The following is a 21,543-nucleotide window of genomic DNA, read 5'->3' as shown; positions in this document are numbered from 1 at the left end:
GGCACTCGCCACCATGTTGAGACGTTACGAGAAATCTGCGGTAGCTCCGCCAGTACCTGGTGGGGCGGTTCGTTAAAGGAGATAGGACATTCCCTTTATGGGACGCTCAGGTTGGACTGGCCTTGTCAACAGACATCTTGACAAAATTCATTTTGTGGGACATACAACTACAACCTGCAGCAGTTGCTTGGGAAACCATCTCAATTATCTTCCGATGATGGCGCCATGGATGTAGTAGGGAGTGTTACAGATCAGTTGATGTCCGAAATGATTGTAGCCATGGCTGTCTCCATCTCTTTTGGGCCTGAGCACCAGTTGAAGCACCATTAGAAACGTTCCCTGTTGTAAAGGGTGGAGGTGCATAGGTGCATGGGAGCTAACACGCAAACCGGGCTTGGAGTTTAGAGAGGAGCACAAGCAAAAAGAAAGGGCAAATTCTGGTGAGCATGGTGCATGTTATGTGCGTTATAATCGGCGAGACGAAATGAACTCTGCATAGAGTAGACTACCTCTGAGGTAACTCTAAAGATGTGACATATACCACCTCTATAAGGTCCAATATACACTAAAGAACCAACAATGGAGGCTAAATGTGGCACAGAAATGACATGCATATTTAAACCTAAGTGCATATATGTGTAGCACATATAATAAATCCTAAACAATTGAAGGCAGGCAACAGTTGCCCTTTTAAGATTTCAACTGCAAATGCAGATATGATTCTAAAACAAAAAAAGGTTAAAAATTAAGTTAATAGGATGGTATTATTGTACACTGGATTTTCACATAAAAAGCAGAGAAATGACTGATAGAGTCAAGGCTTAAATGAGCGCAAGCTGATTTGCTGCCTCATTGAAGAGGTGGAGCTAGATCAGAGTGGGTGGGGCAATTTGGAGACGGGGAGGAGCCAGCTGGATGCATGCACTGGTCGCATGTGGAAACCAGACAACAAGAAGCAGCTGCAGTGTCTCATTTTGATTTGAGCATTGAGAGTCTTCAAGGCAAATGTCTTTAGAAAAAAGGACTGCACCAGGAAGTGACTTTGTTCAGTCCAGACTTCCATTTATACTTTTTTTAATCATCTGAAACAAACAACAAAATGGAATAATTATATTTAAGAGAATGTCATTTAAAAGCCTTATGCTCACCAAGGCTGCATTTATTTGATCAAAAATACAATAAAAACTACTAAAAAAATTTAGAAAATATTCTTATATATTAAAATATTGTTCTATTTTATAATTTTGTTCTAATTTATTCCTCTGATGGCAAAGCTGAGTCTTTCCGAGTCTTCAGTGTCACATGATCCTTCAGAAATCATTCTAATATGCTGATTTGCTGCTCAAGAAACATTTCTTATTATCAATTTGTGCTATCATTTTTGATCAACTGAATGCGTCCTTGCTGAATTTAATCTTACGGACCGCAAACTTTGGAATTGTAGTGTATGATATGAAATTTGTAAATGAAATGATTTTGTTTCACACAGACACAATATTTACCTGCTCAGGTGGTCTTCTCCAGCTTTGGCCCTCCCACTCACACTAATGCTCCGCCTCTTTCCTTAATGCATGGAAATAAATGGCCCCATCCAAAAGAGTGAATCTGATTGTAGGTAAAGACTGGCCAAGTGAACAATGTAGAATTCATCTGAATGGCATGGCTGTGCTCCTCCATTAGTGACTGAATTATCTGAGAACATGAGGAGGAACATAATACAAAAAAAACAATCATCAACCAATTGTTTGGCAGAACACCTTCATCCACAAAATCTCACTTTAAACCAGAATACTGACATCAATCATCAAGATCTCACCCCATAAAACAACATCATAGCTTTGGTATGGTTATGCCCAAATTCCTTCTTCATCATCCTTTGAGCCCAACATATATCCAGAGGTCAGCATGAAATGAGGAAAATTAGATGAGTTAAAGGTGAAAGAACAGGTTAAACTTTATTTCTACTAACTGAGTCAACTAACTCATTAGAGTATTAGGCTATGTTCACACTGTCAGTCTTTGGGATCAGTCAAATCTTTATTAACTGACAGCAGCTTTTATATCTGGGTGGAGCATTTGATTCATGTGGAGAACACAAAACTGACAGGAGCAGCTTTGATCGGTGGAAAACAGTGACTGGATCTAAAACCCTCAGATGAAACACAGCTCATAATCTCCATTGCTGTAAATTACTGAAACACACATGACTCTCTTACACTGTATGACGTGACAGACAACTAGTTGTCCAGTCTGGTTCTGTTCACACAGCGCAGGTTTTCTGAGAACGCAGTAGTGAGTCAAACAGGTGTGAATTCGGTTGTAGAATGTGGTTCTCACTTGCGTAAATAACTGAACTGAGTGTTAATGTAAATCAAATACTGTATTCTGCTGCTGTGTGAAAGTGGCCTAACAGTAAACTGTTAGGTTACGGTTAGGGTTAGTAGAATAAGTTGACACGTACTTGCAAAGTTACTTATCGTCAATAAGTTTTAGCAGATATTAAGCAGACAGTCTACTAATACTCTAATGACTGTTAATTGACATGTAGTTGCAAAGTTACTTATAGTTTGTACAATGTCAAAAGTGAACTATCGACGTGTAACCAAACACACTATTAAAAAACATTTTCCATAATGGAAATAAATATGGTAACACTTTAGTATGGGGAACAATTCTCACTTTTAACTAGTTGCGTATTAGCTTGCATATTTGCAGTTTATTATTGCTTATAAAGCACATATTAATGCCTTATTCTGCATGGCCATATTCTACATCCCTTAATCCTACCCCATACCTAAACATAAATAGGTTGTTTGCAATCGTGTGATTCTGGTGACGCGCGAAATACCGGTGGAGGGCAAGCAGAGAAAATTAGACTGGAAGAGATGGAGAAAAGTCCATTCTGTGTTGGTTTAGAAAGGTATAAACAGAAAATCACAACATATGTTGGACGTGATCTTTATGTTATGAAGATGAGCGACTTTCCCAATGAATTGAAAGACTTTCCTTCCATTGAGGAGGCAGATATAGAGGATGTGAAGCTGCCGTCACGACGCATTCAGATCTAGTCTGGGTTTGTTTACATCGTGCTGCCTTTCTGCTAGTGACGTTAGGGCAATATTTTTGATTTTCTGTCGCGATTGTGAAAAATGTCACCATTGTAGGTCATTTATGCTGAATCGAGAATTGCAACAGGAGCTCACATCATCGTTCAAAGAAAAAAACTGGACGGTGTAATACAATTGTTGGCTTTTATACATGTAAAAACACACTAAGTAAGGGAAGCAGGTTGAGGAGGTGATGGAAAGACGCCGTATATCAAATCTAATAATGTCACTGATTTAACCCACTCCCTATCACTCAATAAAATAATCACATTTTGAAAGTGTTGTCTTTGTTGTTGAATCGACTTCTGTCAGCTTGTTAAACATTTATTTATTAGGACATTTTCTACCATATGATGGCTGAAGCAGCAGCGCGTGACACTGTTCTCATGGTAACCAGATCAACATTGTGAACGGAATATTACAAAAATGAAGTGAAAACACCAAATTATCATTCAGTGGGATAAAATAGCTTCTCTTCCCTGCAAACAATACCATGAAGAATGTGGATATTTAACCAAGTCAAAAACAAATAAGGTAAGCAGGTATCCATATTCATTTCAGTATCAGCAGATGCAAAACGCTATTAAAGGCGACGACTTTTAAAGTTAAAAAACGGTATAAGTTATAAAAAACGGTATAAGTTATGTAAACGATATAAACACCTTCTGGGTTCTTGATTTTATCGATTTGAGCAACCATAAACGATGCAAAACATACGAATTTTGAGTTTTTGATAGGATTCCTATATAGAAAATACACTCCCTGCCCTCCAGACTCATTCGCGCTGCTGCTGTGACGTCATGTGCAAACAACCTATTAAGAGTTTATTGAGGCAAAATTCGTAGTTAATAGTGAATATGTGTTCCCATACCAAAGTGTTACCATATATATTTATAATAACAAAATGACTAAAACATACACTAATATTGAAATAGAAACTGAATTATTACAATATAAAGATAGCTGAGTTACCAACCTGGTCTGGGGTGGGGCGGTGTCCGGGATGGGGCGGTCCACGGCCTGGACCCCGATGGTGTGGCGGAGGGTGTCGAGGGTGTGGGCCCTGTTGGCCGGGGTGTGGGGGGTGATGGGGGTGCTGCTGCGAGTGTGGGATGGGTTGAGGGTGGGGGCCCTGCTGAGGTGGCGGTCCGTGAGGGTGCTGGGGGTGTGGATGCTGCTGCTGCTGCTGCTGCGGAGGGACCCCAGGATGAGGGTGCTGAGGGTGTTGAGGGTGTTGAGAGTGTTGAGGGTGTGGAAGGTGGGGCGGTTGAGGTCTGGGCTGGTGTGGGCCAGGCGGTTGTGGGTGTTGAGGGTGTTGGGGATGTTGCGGGTGGGAGTATTGAGGCTGGGGGGGCTGCTGTGGGTGTTGTTGGTGGTGGGGAGGAGGCTGCGGGTGTTGGGGATGGGGCGCATGTGGGTAAGGAGGCTGGTGGGGGTGCTGGGCCTGGGGGTACGGGGGCTGGGGTTGGGGTTGAGGATGAAGGGGTTGAGGCTGCATGTGGGGAGGTGGAGCGTGAGGGTGGTAATGGTCGTCCTCGTAGTTGTCGGCAATCAGTTTCATCCTGCTCTGTGTCTAAAATGGATAGAAAGAAGTGAGTAAGACACAAGCAGCATATACCCACAGACTGATCACATCTCTAAATGGCTTGTACAAACGTAATCGTTTTGCTTTTACACAATTTCCAAGAGTCAGTGAAGTACAGACTGCCAGAAAACATGGTCGTGTTTACAAGGTATAGGGTGGCTACAATGCCTAATAAAGGAAGAATAGAAGACTTTCTAATAATATCTTTCAGTCATTCCCAAACAGCAAAGTTTGTATGGCCGCAATTTGTGTTGGCAAATCATCTCTCTGAAACTAAAAAGTTGGGATGCACAATACTGTGTATTTGCACCAAATCTGCATTTTTTCCCTGTCAATTTATTGCCTGATATTGGATATTTAAATGTTTTTGGCTATTTTAAGAGTTAGATAACTTGTGCAAGGGATAGAGATAGATTTCAGCAAATATAACCCTGTAACGTTACATCAAAATACGTAACAAATCAATGAAATCCATTGGTTATACTATATATTAAAGCTGCGTGATATTGGGGTAAAACAATCTGACATTGTGATATTTTGTTTTTCTGATATATATTCCCAGGCGTGGAACACGTAAACAGATTAACAAAACCCCTGAATTATCAGGAGAAGTAAACAAGAAAAGATCAGTGGCTTTCCTCAAACGCAGCTTGTAGCATCTCTTTATTGACATCATATCATCTTGACTTTATACTTATCAATATCACAAAATACACATTATTATCACAATGATAGTCTTTACTGTTATGTTAGTATCTTTTAAAATGAAACTGTTTTACTGTACAAATGATCACCGTCACTCTCATAACACATACACACTACTTTAAGTCTGAACAAATATACAAATATACACTTTCTGAGTCATTTTTATATGAATACATTAGCGCATACAGAAATAAAATGTATTATTTACATGTTAATTGACTACAATCACAACAATCAACCGTTTTACCCTTACTTTCACATTTAACACAAACAAGTTATTAGTTTTAAACACATAGGAAATATGAACTGACATGTCATATATTGGCAGTGGCACATATTTTTTTTTTTTTTTTTTTTTTATGAATACCTGAATTATTAGGAAAAGTAAACACAAGAACAAGATCAGTGGCTTTCCTCAAACGCAGCTGCGTCTGAAGTAAACACACAAAGGACTCCCTCTAGTGGCAACAGTTGTAATCTTTTAAAACTTCAGTCTTAAAGCTGCTGTCCGCGAATTTTGGCCCTCTAGCGGTTAATAAACAGAAATGCACGCGTCTTGCGGAGGAACATTCTAGCCGGAGCTACTTTTCTCCGTGTATGTCTATGGCGAGTCACGCAGTTACTGTGATACTCTGCGGCGGGTCCTACCAGTCTGGTCTGAAATAGTCCGAATATAAACACTTATTAAAAGTGTACCATAATGATTCAGGATAAGATAAAAACACGGTTTGGAAAATGGATTCATGTTGTATATTCTCATTATATAATTTTTGTACATTTTTGACACAAAAAAGTTGCGGACTGCAGCTGTAAGTAGTTATAATTAATGACTCAGTGTACAATAAACTCTTTGTCAAATAAATAAAGAAATAAATACATAAATAATAAAATAAATGTATACATGGGTGTATCACACACACACACACACACATATATATATATATATATATATATATATATATATATATATATATATATATATATATATATATATATATATATATATATATATATATAGTGATATAAAAAGTACAGGAATTTTTACAAACGTCAGAGCATATATTTACACTTTACCAATTATTTATTCATTTTTAATACTGCACAATTTAATGGTGTGATGCCTAAATTTACTTGTAACATACACAATATTTATTTACATTTTACTGGGATTTAACTGTTTTTTTTTTTTTGGTTTGTTTTTTTTTAAGTATTGATCTATAATATCATCCATTTAACATTTATTGGCCATAAAATGAGAACATCAACTTGTCAGCATCAGACAGAATTTCAATATTTCAATATGTGCAGCTTTATAAAAAATGGATGATATCTTCACCCTACACTGTCTTAATACTGTGTTATTAAATGGGCTTTTGAGTGCAGAAATTCACTGACCTGCTGTTTGAGCTGATGCATCAGTCTGTCCTTCTCTCTTTTCAGAGCCAACACTTCCTCTTGTGTCTTCTTCTTATTGGAGGAGGACAGCTCCAGCAAAGCAATGTTAGCATCCTTCTCACTGATAGCAGCGAGCAGAGCCTGTTGTCTGAGAGGAACAGACAGTCTGAGATATGTATGCATGTACACTGAGCAGCTTTCAAGAAAAGGAACGTACACTAAAGACATTTTAGGCATCAAATATTTAAGATCATGTTGTAAGAAGAAACAGAGTTTGATCTCAAGGATTCTTACTTCATCTCTAAGATCTCCTCGAGCTGTTTTCTGCGCTCCTGTCGGAGATTGGTCAGATGGCCGTCCCTCTCAGCCAGAGACTGTTGGGTGGAGGACAGACGCTGCTTGGTGGCATCCAACTCCTGCCTCGTCTTCTCCAAAACATTCATCAACTCCTCCATCTGTGAAATGAAGCAAGGAAAATGATGAGAAAACCTTTTGTTTTTCTAAGGAAATATAAAGACATCATCCATCATCCATTCACAGGCAGAAATAACACACACACACACACACACACACACACACACACACCTTTGGGTTGTCCATTGGATTATCCTTGCGCTGGTCTTGCAAGATGTTCCCAGGCCCTTTCTTGTCCATCTGAGGGCCAAGCTTGATGCCTGGTGCCTTTTTATTTTGCTCCTTGGTTTGCCTTAAAGAGCATACAAAGTGTCACCTGAATAGTTTAATTTATAGCAATCACAAGTCACCATTTAACCAATCAAGTTAAAATATTCCAAATGAATTATCATATTGAGAGGATGTTAACAGTTTTGTCACGCTGGCTCGAAAAAAAAAAACAAAAACATTTACTCAGTATTTTTGTTTTCCAGTAAAAATCTAGATACGTTTACTTGAGAAGCAAATGATCAAAATATCAAAGGCATAGTTCATCCAAAAATAAAAATCTGTCATTATTTACTCATGTTCCAAATCAGTATGCATTTATTTCTTCTGTAGAATACAAAAAAATAGATATTTTGAAGAATGTTGTTGGTAATCAAACAGTTTCGGTTCCCAATGACTTCCATTGCATTGCATTAAAAAAAAACAAAAAAAAAAACTGAAACAGTTTGGTTACCAACATTCTTCAAAATATCTTATTTTGTTTTCCACCAAAGAAAGTCATACAGTTTTGGAATGAGTTTATATTTTAAAACAAAGAAAAAAAAAAAATTAAAAATAAAATTAATCCTGAGGAAAAAACTGTTTACTGTTTAAAGTTGTTTTAAGCAAGTCATTTAATTTTGATACATTTTTTCAGACAAAAATCTTTATTATTTTTATGTCCTTTTGCTTAGTAATGAAGCATCTTGAAAAAAAGAAATACTGAGTAAGAAAATAATTTTTTGCAGTATAGGCCCACTTAATCCATACTTAAAGGGTTAGTGCACCCTAAAAAGGAAAATGATCCCAGGATTTACTCACCCTCAAGCCATCCTAGGTGTATATAAATTTCTTCTTTCAGACGAACACAATATTTAAAAATATACTGAAAATATTCTGGCTTCCAATATCCTTCCAAGCTTTAAAATGGTAGTGACTCACGATTTTGAATCCCAAAAAAAGTATAACCATCTATCATAAAAGTAATCCATATAATGGATTAATAAAGGCCTTCTGAAGTGAAGCGATGGTTTTTGTAAGAAAAATATCATATTTAAAATTTGAAACTGTAATAACTAGCTTCCAGCAGATGGCCGTACACATCGATTTGCGGTGGAAGAGTAATCTCTGACCCAACGCACGACGCACGACGCGTGACGCATGACGCATGACGCAATGACGAATGAGGAGGCTCAGAGGATAGAGCAAAACAAAACACCGGTCACGAATTACAAGGATAAAATGAGAAATTTTAAAGAGAAATGTTGGAGGATTTCGATATAAGAGAAGAGGAGCTTGAGTTTGTTGCCCAGCCCTATTTGTTTAAACCGCGATAGGCATCTAAGCTTATGATACTCCTACATCCTGCGTCAGACATTGATTCAGGGGTTACTCATTTGGCGCAAGTCGACTTGCGCAGTATACGTACAGTTGTCTGGCAGAAGCTAGTTAATTCATTTATAAAGCTTTAAATATGGATATTTTTCTTACAAAAACCCATCACTTCAGAAGGCCTTTATTAAAGGAATAGTTCACCCAAAAATGAAAATTTGATGTTTATCTGCTTACCCCCAGGGCATCCAAGATGTAGAGGACTTTTTTTCTTCAGTCGAACGCAAATTATGATTTTTACTGCAACCGCTGCCGTCTGTCAGTCAAATAATAGCAGTGATTGGGAACTTGAACAATAAGAGTCGAAAAAACTTCCATAGACAAATCCAAATTAAACCCTGCGGCTCATGACGGCACATTGATGTCCTAAAACACGAAACGATCGGTTTGTGCGAGAAACCAATCAGTATTTATATCATTTTTTACCTCTAATACACCACTATGTCCAACTTTGTTCAGCTTCCTGTTAGTGAGGTCTGATCGCGCTCTGACAACGGAAGTGATGTCTCGGGCTCATTGAAGTATATGGGCGAGACATCACTTCCGTCATCACAACGCGTTTTTTGACCTCACTAACAGGAAGCTGAACGAAGTTGGACATAGTGGTGTATTAGAGGTAAAAATTATATAAATAATGTTCGGTTTCTCGCACAAACCGATCGTTTCGTGTCTTAGGACATCAATGTGTCGTCATGAGCCGCAGGGTTTAATTTTGATTTGTCTAAGCAAGTTTTATTTACTGTTATAGTTGAAGTTCCCAATCACTGCTATTATTTGACTGACAGACGGCAGCGGTTGCAGTTAAAAATCATAATTTGCATTCGACTGAAGAAAAAAAGTCACCTAACGTTACATCTTGGATGCCCTGGGGGTAAGCAGATAAACATCAAATTTTCATTTTTGGGTGAACTATCCCTTTAACCCCCTGAAGCCGTATGGATTATATTTATGATGGATGGATGTATTTTTGGGGGGCTTCAAAATGGGCCCCCCCGTTCACTTTCATTATATGAGCCAAGGTATTTTTAAATATAACTCTGATTGTGTTCACCTGAAAGAAGATACTCATTTACACTTAGGATGGCTTGAGGGTGAGTAAATCATGGGATAATTTTCATTTTTGGGTAAACTATCCCTTTATAAGATTTCAATGGATCCACTTAACAGCAGGGAATGCCATTTGGTTTGATATTTCGTTATGTAACATTCAAACGTTTTAAAAGTGTGTTTTAATTGTCCAAACACATTTTGGGATATGTGTGATTAGTAAGTACAAATAACACCATAACACCATGGAATGAGACTCGTAGCCATGAAAACAACACACTATATGCAAATGTGAGAAACACGACATGAACAAAACACGCTTGGTTATTGCTCAGAAAGGAGGTGGACACCTGAGGAACACCCTACTTACCTGGGAGCGAGACTGGCAGTGGAGGAAGAGGAGGGAGGAAGGATGCAGGAAGGGCAGAAACGGGAAGGAAGAGAAGCCACAACACGGCAAAAAGGAAGGAAAGGAGAAATAAAACTTTAGAATTCTCAGAAATGACGCAGAAAACAGCTGGAAAGTGTCAAGTGAGAAAATAGGAGTGGTTTAAAATGGCTCCTAAGATCAACAAGACAGGATGCAAGACGCTATCATCTCAAATCATCACCGTCAGTGGATACGCCACTGAGTCCAGATCTGCAGGGGCCCGTGAGAGTGCCAACATGCAGCAACCCAACCAGCCGAGCCGCAGTGAGGGATTGCACGGGGTGGCAAACGGGGCAAGAGCGCTCAGGCATGAGGGTGCAAACCTACTTGAGGAACACCAGACCCTACCTAAAGTACCCAGCTCATTCACAGAGCACAACGAGGCCTGCAATGCCGCCGAAAGTCTCATGCAGGCCAGTGAGACGGCCGTTTGGGGGGAATTTCGCAGGCTGAGGTGATCATTCAGAAGAGTGAGAGGGAAGGGAGGAGAGATGGTGTTAGGAAGCAGAAAGAGGATAGGGGATGCAGATAAGCATGTGAAATGGATGTTCAAGGGTCAGGAAACGGGACTCCGCTGCTTGCCAAAGCCCTCGTATGCCAGCAACACCAAGCGGCAAGCACAGAGATCACAGAAGCGTGTGTGTGCAAAATAGAGTAACAAATGCAGAACATGTTAACATGTCACATAAGCAGGGTGGAATCAAATACACCAAGATAATAGCATTAGTTAACAAACGCATGAGGAAAAAACACAGTTTTGAAGTCTAATTTCAAGAATAGTTCACCTAAAAATAAAACTTGCTCTCATTTAGTCACTTTCATGTGCAAAATTTTTAAACATGCATGACTTGCTTTCTTCAACTGAGCACAAAAGGAGATATTATTTAATATGAGATGTACTAGCTGCAGAAGAGTGCATTATTAATTTTCAATGAAAATGACTTAAATTTAATGTATTTCTTGCACAAATCCACTTCAAAAGACTTGGAATATAATGCATGAGTCGTATGAACTACTTCTGATATTTTGTTCTTGTTTTAAGCATAAAGTCACTTAATTTTGTTCAGTTTTTCAGACAACAAGACATGTCCTTGAAATCTTATGTCATTTGGCTTCTCAAGTAAATGTATGTTGATTTTTTAGTGCAGCTTTTGTCCCCATTTATTGATTATGATTCAGTTGAATCAAACTGAATCAACACTGCACCGACACTATTGTCTTTTTTAGAGCTGCTTTACAGCAGAATTGAATTCTGTTTGTTTAACTGATAATAATTTTCCTTTTTTATCACTGTAAAGCTGCTTTGAAACAATCAGTCTTGTATAAAGCGCTATAAAAATGAAGATGATTTGACTTGATATGTGTAAACAACTTCTTTTGTATTCTATGGAAGAAAAGACAATCAGCTTGATGACATGAGGGTGAGTAAAAATTATTTTTTTTAGGTGAACTGTCCCTTTAATCTTGGTGTGCTTTCGGAATATGACTACACATTAACATGTTTCCATGCCAACATCAACACGACAGATATATCAAGTGTGCAATTATCACACATCTGACACAATGTGAAAAAAAGTATTGTGCTGAAACATTTTGATTAAAACTGAGATATTTTACATTTTCTATCCACTGCACAAAATCACATTATAGAACAGATATAGTGATAAAAGGAAAACGTGTGCTTTGGTTGATTTACACATAAGCTCTGTTCCAAAGCTGAGTGAGATGCCTACCTTGGCAACATATTTTAGGTACTATAGATGCACTCATAACATGTTCAAAACTGTAGACAGCAATATCTAAGATGTGTAGTTTCAGCCAAAATCTAAGGTAGCATTAAATTAATCCTTTACATATTTATACCGTTCAAAAGTTTGGGGTCAGTAAGATTTTTTTAATGTTTTTAAAAGAAGTCTCTTCTGCTAACCAAGGCTGCATTTATTTGATCAAAAATACAGTAAAAACAGCAACAGTATGAAATATTATTACTATTTAAAGTAACTATTTTCTATGTGAATATATTTTAAAATGTAATTTATTCCTGTGATGCAAAGCTGAATTTTTAGCATCATTACGCCAGTCTTCAGTGTCACATGATCCTTCAGAAATTATTCAAATATGCTGATTTGCAGCTCAAAAAAAAAAAAAAAACATTTCTACTTATTATTATTAATGTTGAAAACATTGTGCTGCTTAAAATTTATGCAGAAACCATGATCCGTTTTTTTTTTTTTTCAGGATTCAATGATGAATAAAGTTAAAAAGAACAGCATTTATTTGAAATCTTTTGTAAAAACTGTCATTTTTGATCCTTGCTGTATAAAAATTTTAATTTCTTTGCAAAAAAAAAAAATCTTACTGACTACAAACTGTTGAAGAGTCCCAGAATGCACTGTGACAAGATCAAGATGGCAACGTGAGCCACTTAAGAGGCTCTAACTTACTTAGGAAGCTGCTTATGTAGACGGTGAAGCATCTCACTAGAGTTTAGAAGAGAGCCCGATACATGCACAAGAAACGGCACACACAACCACAAAACACATTATACACACATCTTATTTTCTGAGCTGTCTCAATCCACTGATTTTTACATCAATGCAATCGGGCACATATTTACAACATTATAAGAAATAAAACGGTCCTTTCCTTTGTTAGAAAAACCAGTGAATGAGAGACAGCTGTGCAACGGGGACATCAAGGCATCAAACAGCCACACAGCAGTTGCAGACAGATAAATGCAGCCGAGCCGTGGTGCCAGGACAGAGCACTCACTTTCCCAGGAAGTCCCACACCATGCCCCCAATCTGCTGGGGGGCAGCGGACACAGAGGGGGGAGGGTCAGAGGGGGCTCTGCCACCAGGGCGGGGCAAGGGGCGGGCAGCGTGGGGAGGGGGGCTGGGCCACAGTGAAGGAGGTATGAGTTATGGATGGAGGTAATACGAGAGAAGATTAGATAGATAGATAGATAGATAGATAGATAGATAGATAGATAGATAGATAGATAGATAGATAGATAGATAGATAGATAGATAGATAGATAGATAGATAGATAGATAGATAGATAGATAGATAGATAGATAGATAGATAGATAGATAGATAGATAGATAGATAGATAGATAGATAGATAGATAGATAGATAGTGTTAGACAGACAGACAGATAGACAAACGAGTTGCAGGACAGGAAGATGAACAATAAATTACGAACAAGAAGTGAAGAAATGAGTGTTTTTATGTCAGAAGATGAAGGAAAAACAAGAGGAACAGAAGGAGGTTGGAAAAAGAGAAAGACCAAAAGAGAAAGAGTTGGCGAGACGGTAAAAAAAAACAGAAACACACATGATTAATCAAACCACATTAACACTGAAGCATGAGCGTGTCAACTGAGAAAAAGCAACAAGACTTTGAGCCAGAGCTGAAGAACCTATGAGGAACTGAACTTACTGTCTGATGCTCAAAACTAATATAAGGGCTGTTCACACTGACAGTGATTTTTTTTTTTTTTTTTGTATATATATTGCAGCACTGCATAATGCATGTTATAAACAAGATAATTTAAAGCATATCAATCAAAAACACTTGGAATACAGTTGGAGTATGGTTGGTTTTTCATCTATCCTTTTGTGGATATAATTTTAATTAATATTAAAACATTTATTAAATATTATAAAATATTAAATAAATTAATATTTAATAATTAATGTAATTTAATATTAAATAAATAAAACTTTTCATTTAAATTTTTATATATTTTAGATTTATAGATTTTAGATATATATATATATATATAATATATATATATATACACACTACTGTTCAAAAGTTTGGGATCTGTAAGATTTTTAATGTCTTTAAAATAAGTTTTGTCTGCTCACCAAGGCTGAATTTATTTAATTAAAAATACAGTAAAATCAGTAATATTGTGAAATATTACAGTTTAAAATAAATGTTTTCTATTTGAAAATATTTGAAAATGTAATTTATTCTTGTGATCAAAGCTGAATTTTCAGCATCGTTACTCCAGTCTTCAGTGTCACATGATCCTTCAGAAATCATTCTAATATGCTGATTTGCTGCTCAAGAAACATTTATTGTGAACAATATTTTTTTTCAGGATTCTTTGATGAATAGAAAGTTCAAAAGAACAGCATTTATTTGAAATATAATCTTTTGTTACATTATAAATGTCTTTACTGTAACTTTTGATCGATTTAATGCATCCTTGCTGAAAAAATATTAATTTCTTTAAATTCTTCTAAAAAAAATAAAAAATAAAATTTTTTACTGACCCCAAACTTTTGAACGGTAGTGTATAATGCTACAGAAGCTTTGTATTTCAGAAAAATGCTGTTCTTTTGAACTTTCTATTCATCAAGGAATCCTGAAAAAAAAGTACACAACTGTTCCCTTTCATGGGAACATCGACGCTGCGTAAGCGCTTTGGGAACGCCTCTGTGTGTTACGTCTTGAAGCACTCGTGAAATCGAACCAATAGTGTGACGGGACGTCAGAGCGGGTGACGTCACGGACCAGGAAACTATAAAGCACCCTTGAGAACAAAGAACGCCAGCTTCTGAAGTCTTCAGCAGCGCTCTGTGTTATCGTGTGTCTTATTTGGTGTTGTCTGTCCCTTTATATCTACACAGCAAACAAAATATCTCTTCGTCCGAGGACAAGAGTATTTTAGTTCACCAAGCACATATAATATATACATATATATATTGTGAGACACAAATGGCGAGTGCAAGCAAGCAACAGTTTGTTAAGTGCGTTCATCCCTGCCCTCGCTTCATCACGGGCGGGGATACACACGAGATGTGCGTTGCTTGTTTGGGAGTGGAGCATGCACAGGCAGCTCTCGAGGGAGCTGTCTGTGTACATTGTGAAAAACTGACGCTCCGTACACTCCGCTCACGCCGCGCGTTCTTTGACAAGAATAAAGAGGGCGCCGCGGCGAGTGTTCCCCAGGGTTCGGGTCCCGCTGCTGCCGAGGCACAGCGGCGGCTTCAGTCCTGGGGTTCACAGATGGATCTGGCGGAGGGGCTAGAGACGGGTCCTGCCCTATCTCAGCCTTCACCCGCCAGACCCAGTGTCTCTCCCCTGGCTGCGGAAGCACGCGCTGCGGTTTCTTCCCCCAGGGTAGAGGCACCTGCACCGGCGCTTCACTTATCCAGCTCCGAGGAGATGGATGTAGCGAGCGTCGGGGCTGGAGAGGAGGACCCGCCATCCTCATCTCCAGCTCATGAGGAGCTTTTAGATGTTGTGACTCGGGCGGTGGCAAAGTTAAAAATAGAATGGCCAGAAGAAAGATCAGAAGCGCGAACAAAAAGCAAATTGGATGAGCGCTTTCTCCCAGCCCGATCACAGCCTCAGCCCCGGGGATTGCCGTTTTTCCACGATCTCCACACCGAGGTGTCGAGATCGTGGCACAAGCCAGCACAATTTCGTGTTTACAACCCACAAACCACTCTATATAGTAATATAGTAGGAGGTAAACAGCACGGTTATGGGGCGATGCCTCAGGTTGAGGAGACGCTCGCGAGCTATCTCTCGCCTGAGACAGCATCGTCCCTAAAATCCCCGACTTTGCCCACCAGACCCCTGCGTACAACATCAGCGCTGGTGGGCAGGGCTTATGCCTCAGCAGGTCAGGCGGCCGCATGTCTCCACACTATGGCCATCCTCCAGGCATATCAAGCCGACCTGCTGGGGGAGATAGACGAGAGTGGCGAGGCGACTTTTGACGCTATCCAAGAGCTCAGGAAGGCTACCGACTTATCTCTCCGGGCCACCAAGGAGACGGCAAAATCAATAGGCCGCTCTATGGCAGCCCTGGTGGCCACGGAGAGACATTTATGGCTCAACTTATCAGATATAAAAGAGCGAGATAAGTCTGTGCTTCTAGATGCACCTGTGTCTCCCCTGGGCCTCTTCGGCGACTCGGTTACATCTGTCGTTGAGAGGTTCCAGGAGGCAAAAAGACAGTCGGCGGCCTTCCAAAAGTTCCTCCCTCGCCGCTCTGCCGAGGTTGCTGAGCGGGAGCAGCCTCGGCCGTCTACAAGCTCCTCGACTGCGCATAGAGCGCAACAGAAACAAAGTGTTGCCACCCGTGCTCCCCCGCAAAGATCTTGGGGACCGGGGAGGGCAACGCAAGCGAAGCCTTCCAAGGGTAAGACAGATCTGCGGACTGTCATTATCGCGAGGAAGGCTTCGAAGAAGTCCTGACGTCAGGGGTTCAGGACTTCTGAGGGCAGCCCCCTCCGAAGAGGGTCTTGTAAAATTAAAATCTATAATACTAACCCCTCTTCGGCGCCCTCAGGGGGCCGTTCTGCCAACCCCGCCGTCTCGTGCGTTACGGGGCGCAGCGGCCCCCACCGACCCTCTGAGGAGGGCCGGTCAGCGCTTGATTCGACTTCTTCCTGCCGGTGCGCCGCTCCAGGGCGTCGAGCCAAGTGCTCAAAAAACACCAGAGACCAGCCTCGAGAGGTTGGTTCCCTTAGTAGAATTTTTGGAAGAATGGAAACGTCTTCCCAATATTTCTCAGTGGGTACTGCAGATGATAGAAAAGGGTTACAAAATACAATTCGAGTCTCGCCCGCCCCAGTTCAACGGGGTCCTCCCTACAGTGGTGGGCCCCCAGCAGTCTCTGGTCATGGAACAAGAAGTTATGACACTTTTGCAAAAAGGAGCTATCGAGAGGGTTCCTCCTCCGGGCAAACAGTCAGGGTTTTACAGCCGCTACTTCATAGTTCCGAAGAAGGATGGAGGGTTGCGTCCTATTCTAGATTTACGCATGTTAAATCGCTCAGTACAAAAGCTCAAGTTCAAGATGCTTACACTCAGACAGATCACCACACAGATCAGGTCCGAGGACTGGTTCGTGACAATAGATCTGAAAGACGCGTACTTTCATGTGTCAATCCATCCTTCACACTGGAAGTTCCTCAGGTTCGCTTTCGGGGGCGAAGCTTACCAATACAAGGTTCTTCCGTTCGGCCTATCTCTTTCACCCCGCACCTTCACAAAGTGCGTGGATGCGGCTCTGGCTCCGCTGAGACTCCAGGGCATCCGCGTGCTGAATTATATCGACGACTGGTTGATTCTGGCTCAATCAGAGCAACAGGCAGTTCAACATCGAGATGTAGTTCTGTCACACATGAGAAGGTTAGGGTTGAGACTCAATACCAAGAAGAGTGTGCTTCTTCCAGCTCAAACTACCAGCTATCTAGGGGTAGTTTGGAATTCCACGACGATGCAGGCACATCTGTCTCCTGCCCGGGTGAATTCTATTCTCTCAACCATGAAAGGGGTGAAATTAGGCCAGTCACTCACTGTAAAACAGTTTCAGAAATTGTTAGGTCTGATGGCAGCCGCTTCCAACGTGATACCTTTTGGTCTGCTGCACATGAGACCGTTACAGTGGTGGCTCAGAACCAGGGGGTTTTCTCCGAGGGGAAATCCTTTTCGCACAATCAAGGTCACGCGGCGATGCCTTCGTGCCTTGGCAGTGTGGAAGAAACCCTGGTTTCTGTCCCAAGGTCCTGTGTTGGGGGCTCCTTGTCGTCGCAAAATGCTAACGACGGATGCGTCTCTCACAGGCTGGGGGGCGATCATGAGTGGTCGCTCAGCTCAGGGTCTTTGGGGGGACCATCATCGTTCCTGGCACATAAATCAGCTGGAGATGATGGCGGTATTTCGAGCACTCAAATACTTCCTCCCAGACCTAAGGGGCCATCACGTGTTAGTTCGTACAGACAACATGTCGGTGGTCTCCTATATCAACCATCAGGGGGGTCTGAGGTCTCGCCAGCTGTGCAAATTATCACATCAGATCCTCCTATGGTCCCAGGGGAAATTTCTCTCTCTGAGAGCAGCTTATATCCCGGGACATCAAAATGTGGGGGCAGACATCCTATCGAGGCAGGGGCCGAGGCCCGGGGAATGGAGGCTCCACCCCGAGGTGGTGGAGCTGATATGGAAGAATTTCGGTCGCGCAGAAGTCGACTTGTTTGCCTCGAAAGAGACGTCTCATTGCCCGTTGTGGTATTCTTTGACCCATCCAGCCCCTCTGGGGCTGGATGCTATGGTACAGACGTGGCCGAGGCTGCGTCTGTACGCATTTCCCCCGATCGCTCTGCTCCCCGGAGTTCTGGAGAGGGTTCGACGGGACGGGGTCCGTCTAATATTGGTAGCCCCGTTCTGGCCGACCCGGATATGGTTCACGGATCTAGTATCCCTCTTAGAAGGCTCCCCCATGGAGATTCCAATCAGGCAGGACCTTCTGTCTCAAGCGGGTGGCTCAATAGTTCACCCCCGCCCGGAGATATGGAAACTGTGGGCCTGGCCCCTGAGGGGGCCGAGCTCATAGAATCCGGTCTCTCAACCGAGGTTGTAGAGACCATTCTCCACTCCAGAGCTCCATCCACGAGAAAACTTTATGCGTATAAGTGGAAGCTGTTTGCTACTTGGTGTAGCCGACTACAGGTGGATCCGTTCCACTCCTCCATCAGTCATGTACTGCAATTTCTCCAAGAAAAATTCTCGGACGGTTTAACCCCTTCTACATTGAAGGTATATATTGCAGCGATTTCTGCTTATCACGCTAAAATAGAAGGCGTTTCTGTGGGTAGAAACCCTTTGGTCATACGTTTTCTCCGTGGTACTCAGAGGCTGAGGCCTGTGGTACGCACAAAAACTCCGTCCTGGGACCTAGCCATTGTGTTGGAAGGGTTAGCTGCGGCTCCCTTTGAACCTTTGGAAGAAGTGTCTGAGAAGTTTCTCACTTTGAAAACCATATTTCTTCTGGCCATAACATCTCTCAAAAGAATTGGAGATTTACAAGCACTATCCGTTGCTCCTTCATGTCTAGACTTTGCACCTGGAATGGTCAAAGCTTTTCTGCATCCGAGACCTGGGTATATTCCCAAGGTCCCTACAAGTGTCCCGGGGCTGATTGTGCTGCAGGCCTTTTGTCCTCCACCTTTTGCAAATGCGGATCAGGAAAAACTAAATCTGCTCTGCCCAGTGAGGGCTTTAGATGCTTACGTCCACAGAGCTGCCCTGTGGCGAAAATCTGAACAATTATTTGTATGTTACGGATCTCCTAACAAAGGAGGTCCGGCGTCCAAGCAGAGAATGAGTAAGTGGGTGGTCGAGGCCATCTCGCTTGCCTATGAGTCTTCCGGGCAGCCTTCTCCATTGGCTGTCCGGGCACATTCCACCAGGGGTATGGCTGCCTCAAAGGCTTTGATGTCAGGGGTTCCCCTCAATGACATATGTGAGGCTGCTGGGTGGTCGTCTCAGCATACCTTTATTAGGTTCTATAACCTTGATTTGGGCTCCACTCCAGGGTCCTCAGTACTGTCGTCCTGAAGAGATAACAGACATGCATTTGGTCCTATGGCCTAGTTGGGATAGCGTTCCCAAAGTGCTTACGCAGCGTCGATGTTCCCATGAAAGGGAACGTCTCGGGTTACATCTGTAACCCTGGTTCCCTGAATAAGGGAACGAGACGCTGCGTAGCTTAGCCATACTCCCAGCACGCCTGTGAGCGTCTGCTTCATCCCTATTTCAGAAGCTGGCGTTCTTTGTTCTCAAGGGTGCTTTATAGTTTCCTGGTCCGTGACGTCACCCGCTCTGACGTCCCGTCACACTATTGGTTCGATTTCACGAGTGCTTCAAGACGTAACACACAGAGGCGTTCCCAAAGCGCTTACGCAGCGTCTCGTTCCCTTATTCAGGGAACCAGGGTTACAGATGTAACCCGAGACGTTTTCAACATTGATAATAATAATACATGTTTCTTGAGCAGCAGATCATCATATTAAAATGATTTCTGAAGGATCATCTGGAGAAATTATGCTGAAAATTCAGCTTTTCCAACACAGAAATAAATTACATTTTATATTATATTCCAATAGAAAAGAGTTATTTTAAATTGTAATAATATTTCACAATATTACTATTTTTACTGTATTTTTAATTAAATAAATGCAATCTTGGTGAGCAGACGAAACTTCTTTTAAAAATATTAAAAATCTTACTGATCCAAAACTTTTGAACGGTAGTGTATATATATAAAATTAAGTATAAAATATATGATTATATGTACATATACACAGCACATTTTATTACTGCTTTTTTGCATGAAATTTACCTTTTCACAACTTTGTTGTGTCAGTGATTTATGGTCACTTTCAAATTGCTGTTAGTGTGAACAGTCATTCAGGATGATGTACAATCTGAACATACAGGACTAGCATGGACCTGATATCTTAGATGAATTACTCAACAACTAAATAGAAGAATTTAAAAGAAGAGATATGGAGGCAGTTGTACACGAACATGCCAAAACACACACAGTTTTGTCAGGAATAGCAGTCATCACAGCGCATGAAGAGAGAGGCGATTCACAACCACTAAACACGAGCTTAATATCAATATCCAGAACATGTCAGAAACACACAGAATACTGATGACCTCATGAATGCATGATTCCAGGAAACAGCATAAATATTTGCAATCATCATCATATTTAACCACTAGGAGATGCATTATTGACGGCAGCTCTGAGAGTACAGCGCGGTTTGTACCGCATCAGTAACAAAACAGCCCTTGACATCAGCATTTTGATGTTATATCCCTGCAGAATTTTATATTAAGCAGTACAGTAGAAACTGTAGATAACGGCAAAACGAGAGATCAGTCCTGATGCTGCTTTATTAAACTTGTGCAGACTTCATAAATACGTTTTAGCTTGTCAAATCTTATATTTACACTACCAGGGAAACGTTAAAACATATTTATTCATTGTTTCTTTTTACTACTTTCAACATTTTTTAAAATAGTAAAGACGTTGAAACTATAAAAAAACACAAATTGAAGTATTTGAGTTATGTGGTGACTATTAAAATCAACATGAAATCAAAATGGCAGATTCTTATTTTTCTATGGAATACTGTAGAATTTATTATAAAACAATTTATCCATGCAGATCTTTTTTTATTTAATTCATATGCCCTGATTAATCATGATTAATCAAATAACTTCCCCACCCTCTTGCAGCAACTTTTCTTCTCTGATGATGCGTTAACTGGCGGGGCAACCTGTCACTCACATGAGATCCACCAATAGAAAACAACAACCATCCAAACAATTCCTGGTGGACAAAATCAAATCCCGCCCTACATTTTTTCATTCACTCAGATATGCAATTAGGTTGCA

General features: G+C 40.8%; 1 protein-coding gene across 1 annotated transcript in view; it reads right to left on the bottom strand.

Moving 5' to 3' along the window:
- Positions 1–1,847: 1,847 nt before the first annotated feature.
- The window catches only part of erc2 (ELKS/RAB6-interacting/CAST family member 2), a 61,414-nt gene continuing 41,718 nt past the window's right edge, over positions 1,848–21,543 (bottom strand). Inside the window, exons 11-15 of the mRNA XM_067387151.1 lie at positions 7,378–7,498; positions 7,087–7,292; positions 6,793–6,940; positions 4,084–4,680; positions 1,848–1,874 (exon numbers count right to left, since the gene is read on the bottom strand). Of these exons, the coding sequence (XP_067243252.1) occupies positions 1,848–1,874; positions 4,084–4,680; positions 6,793–6,940; positions 7,087–7,292; positions 7,378–7,498 (1,099 nt within the window). The remainder of the gene's footprint in view (positions 1,875–4,083; positions 4,681–6,792; positions 6,941–7,086; positions 7,293–7,377; positions 7,499–21,543) is intronic.

This window comes from Chanodichthys erythropterus, chromosome 6 (assembly GCF_024489055.1).
Source record: "Chanodichthys erythropterus isolate Z2021 chromosome 6, ASM2448905v1, whole genome shotgun sequence".
In the NCBI taxonomy this organism is placed as follows: domain Eukaryota; kingdom Metazoa; phylum Chordata; class Actinopteri; order Cypriniformes; family Xenocyprididae; genus Chanodichthys; species Chanodichthys erythropterus.
Note: the sequence above shows the minus strand (reverse complement) of the source record. Positions and strands in the feature narration are given on the sequence as shown.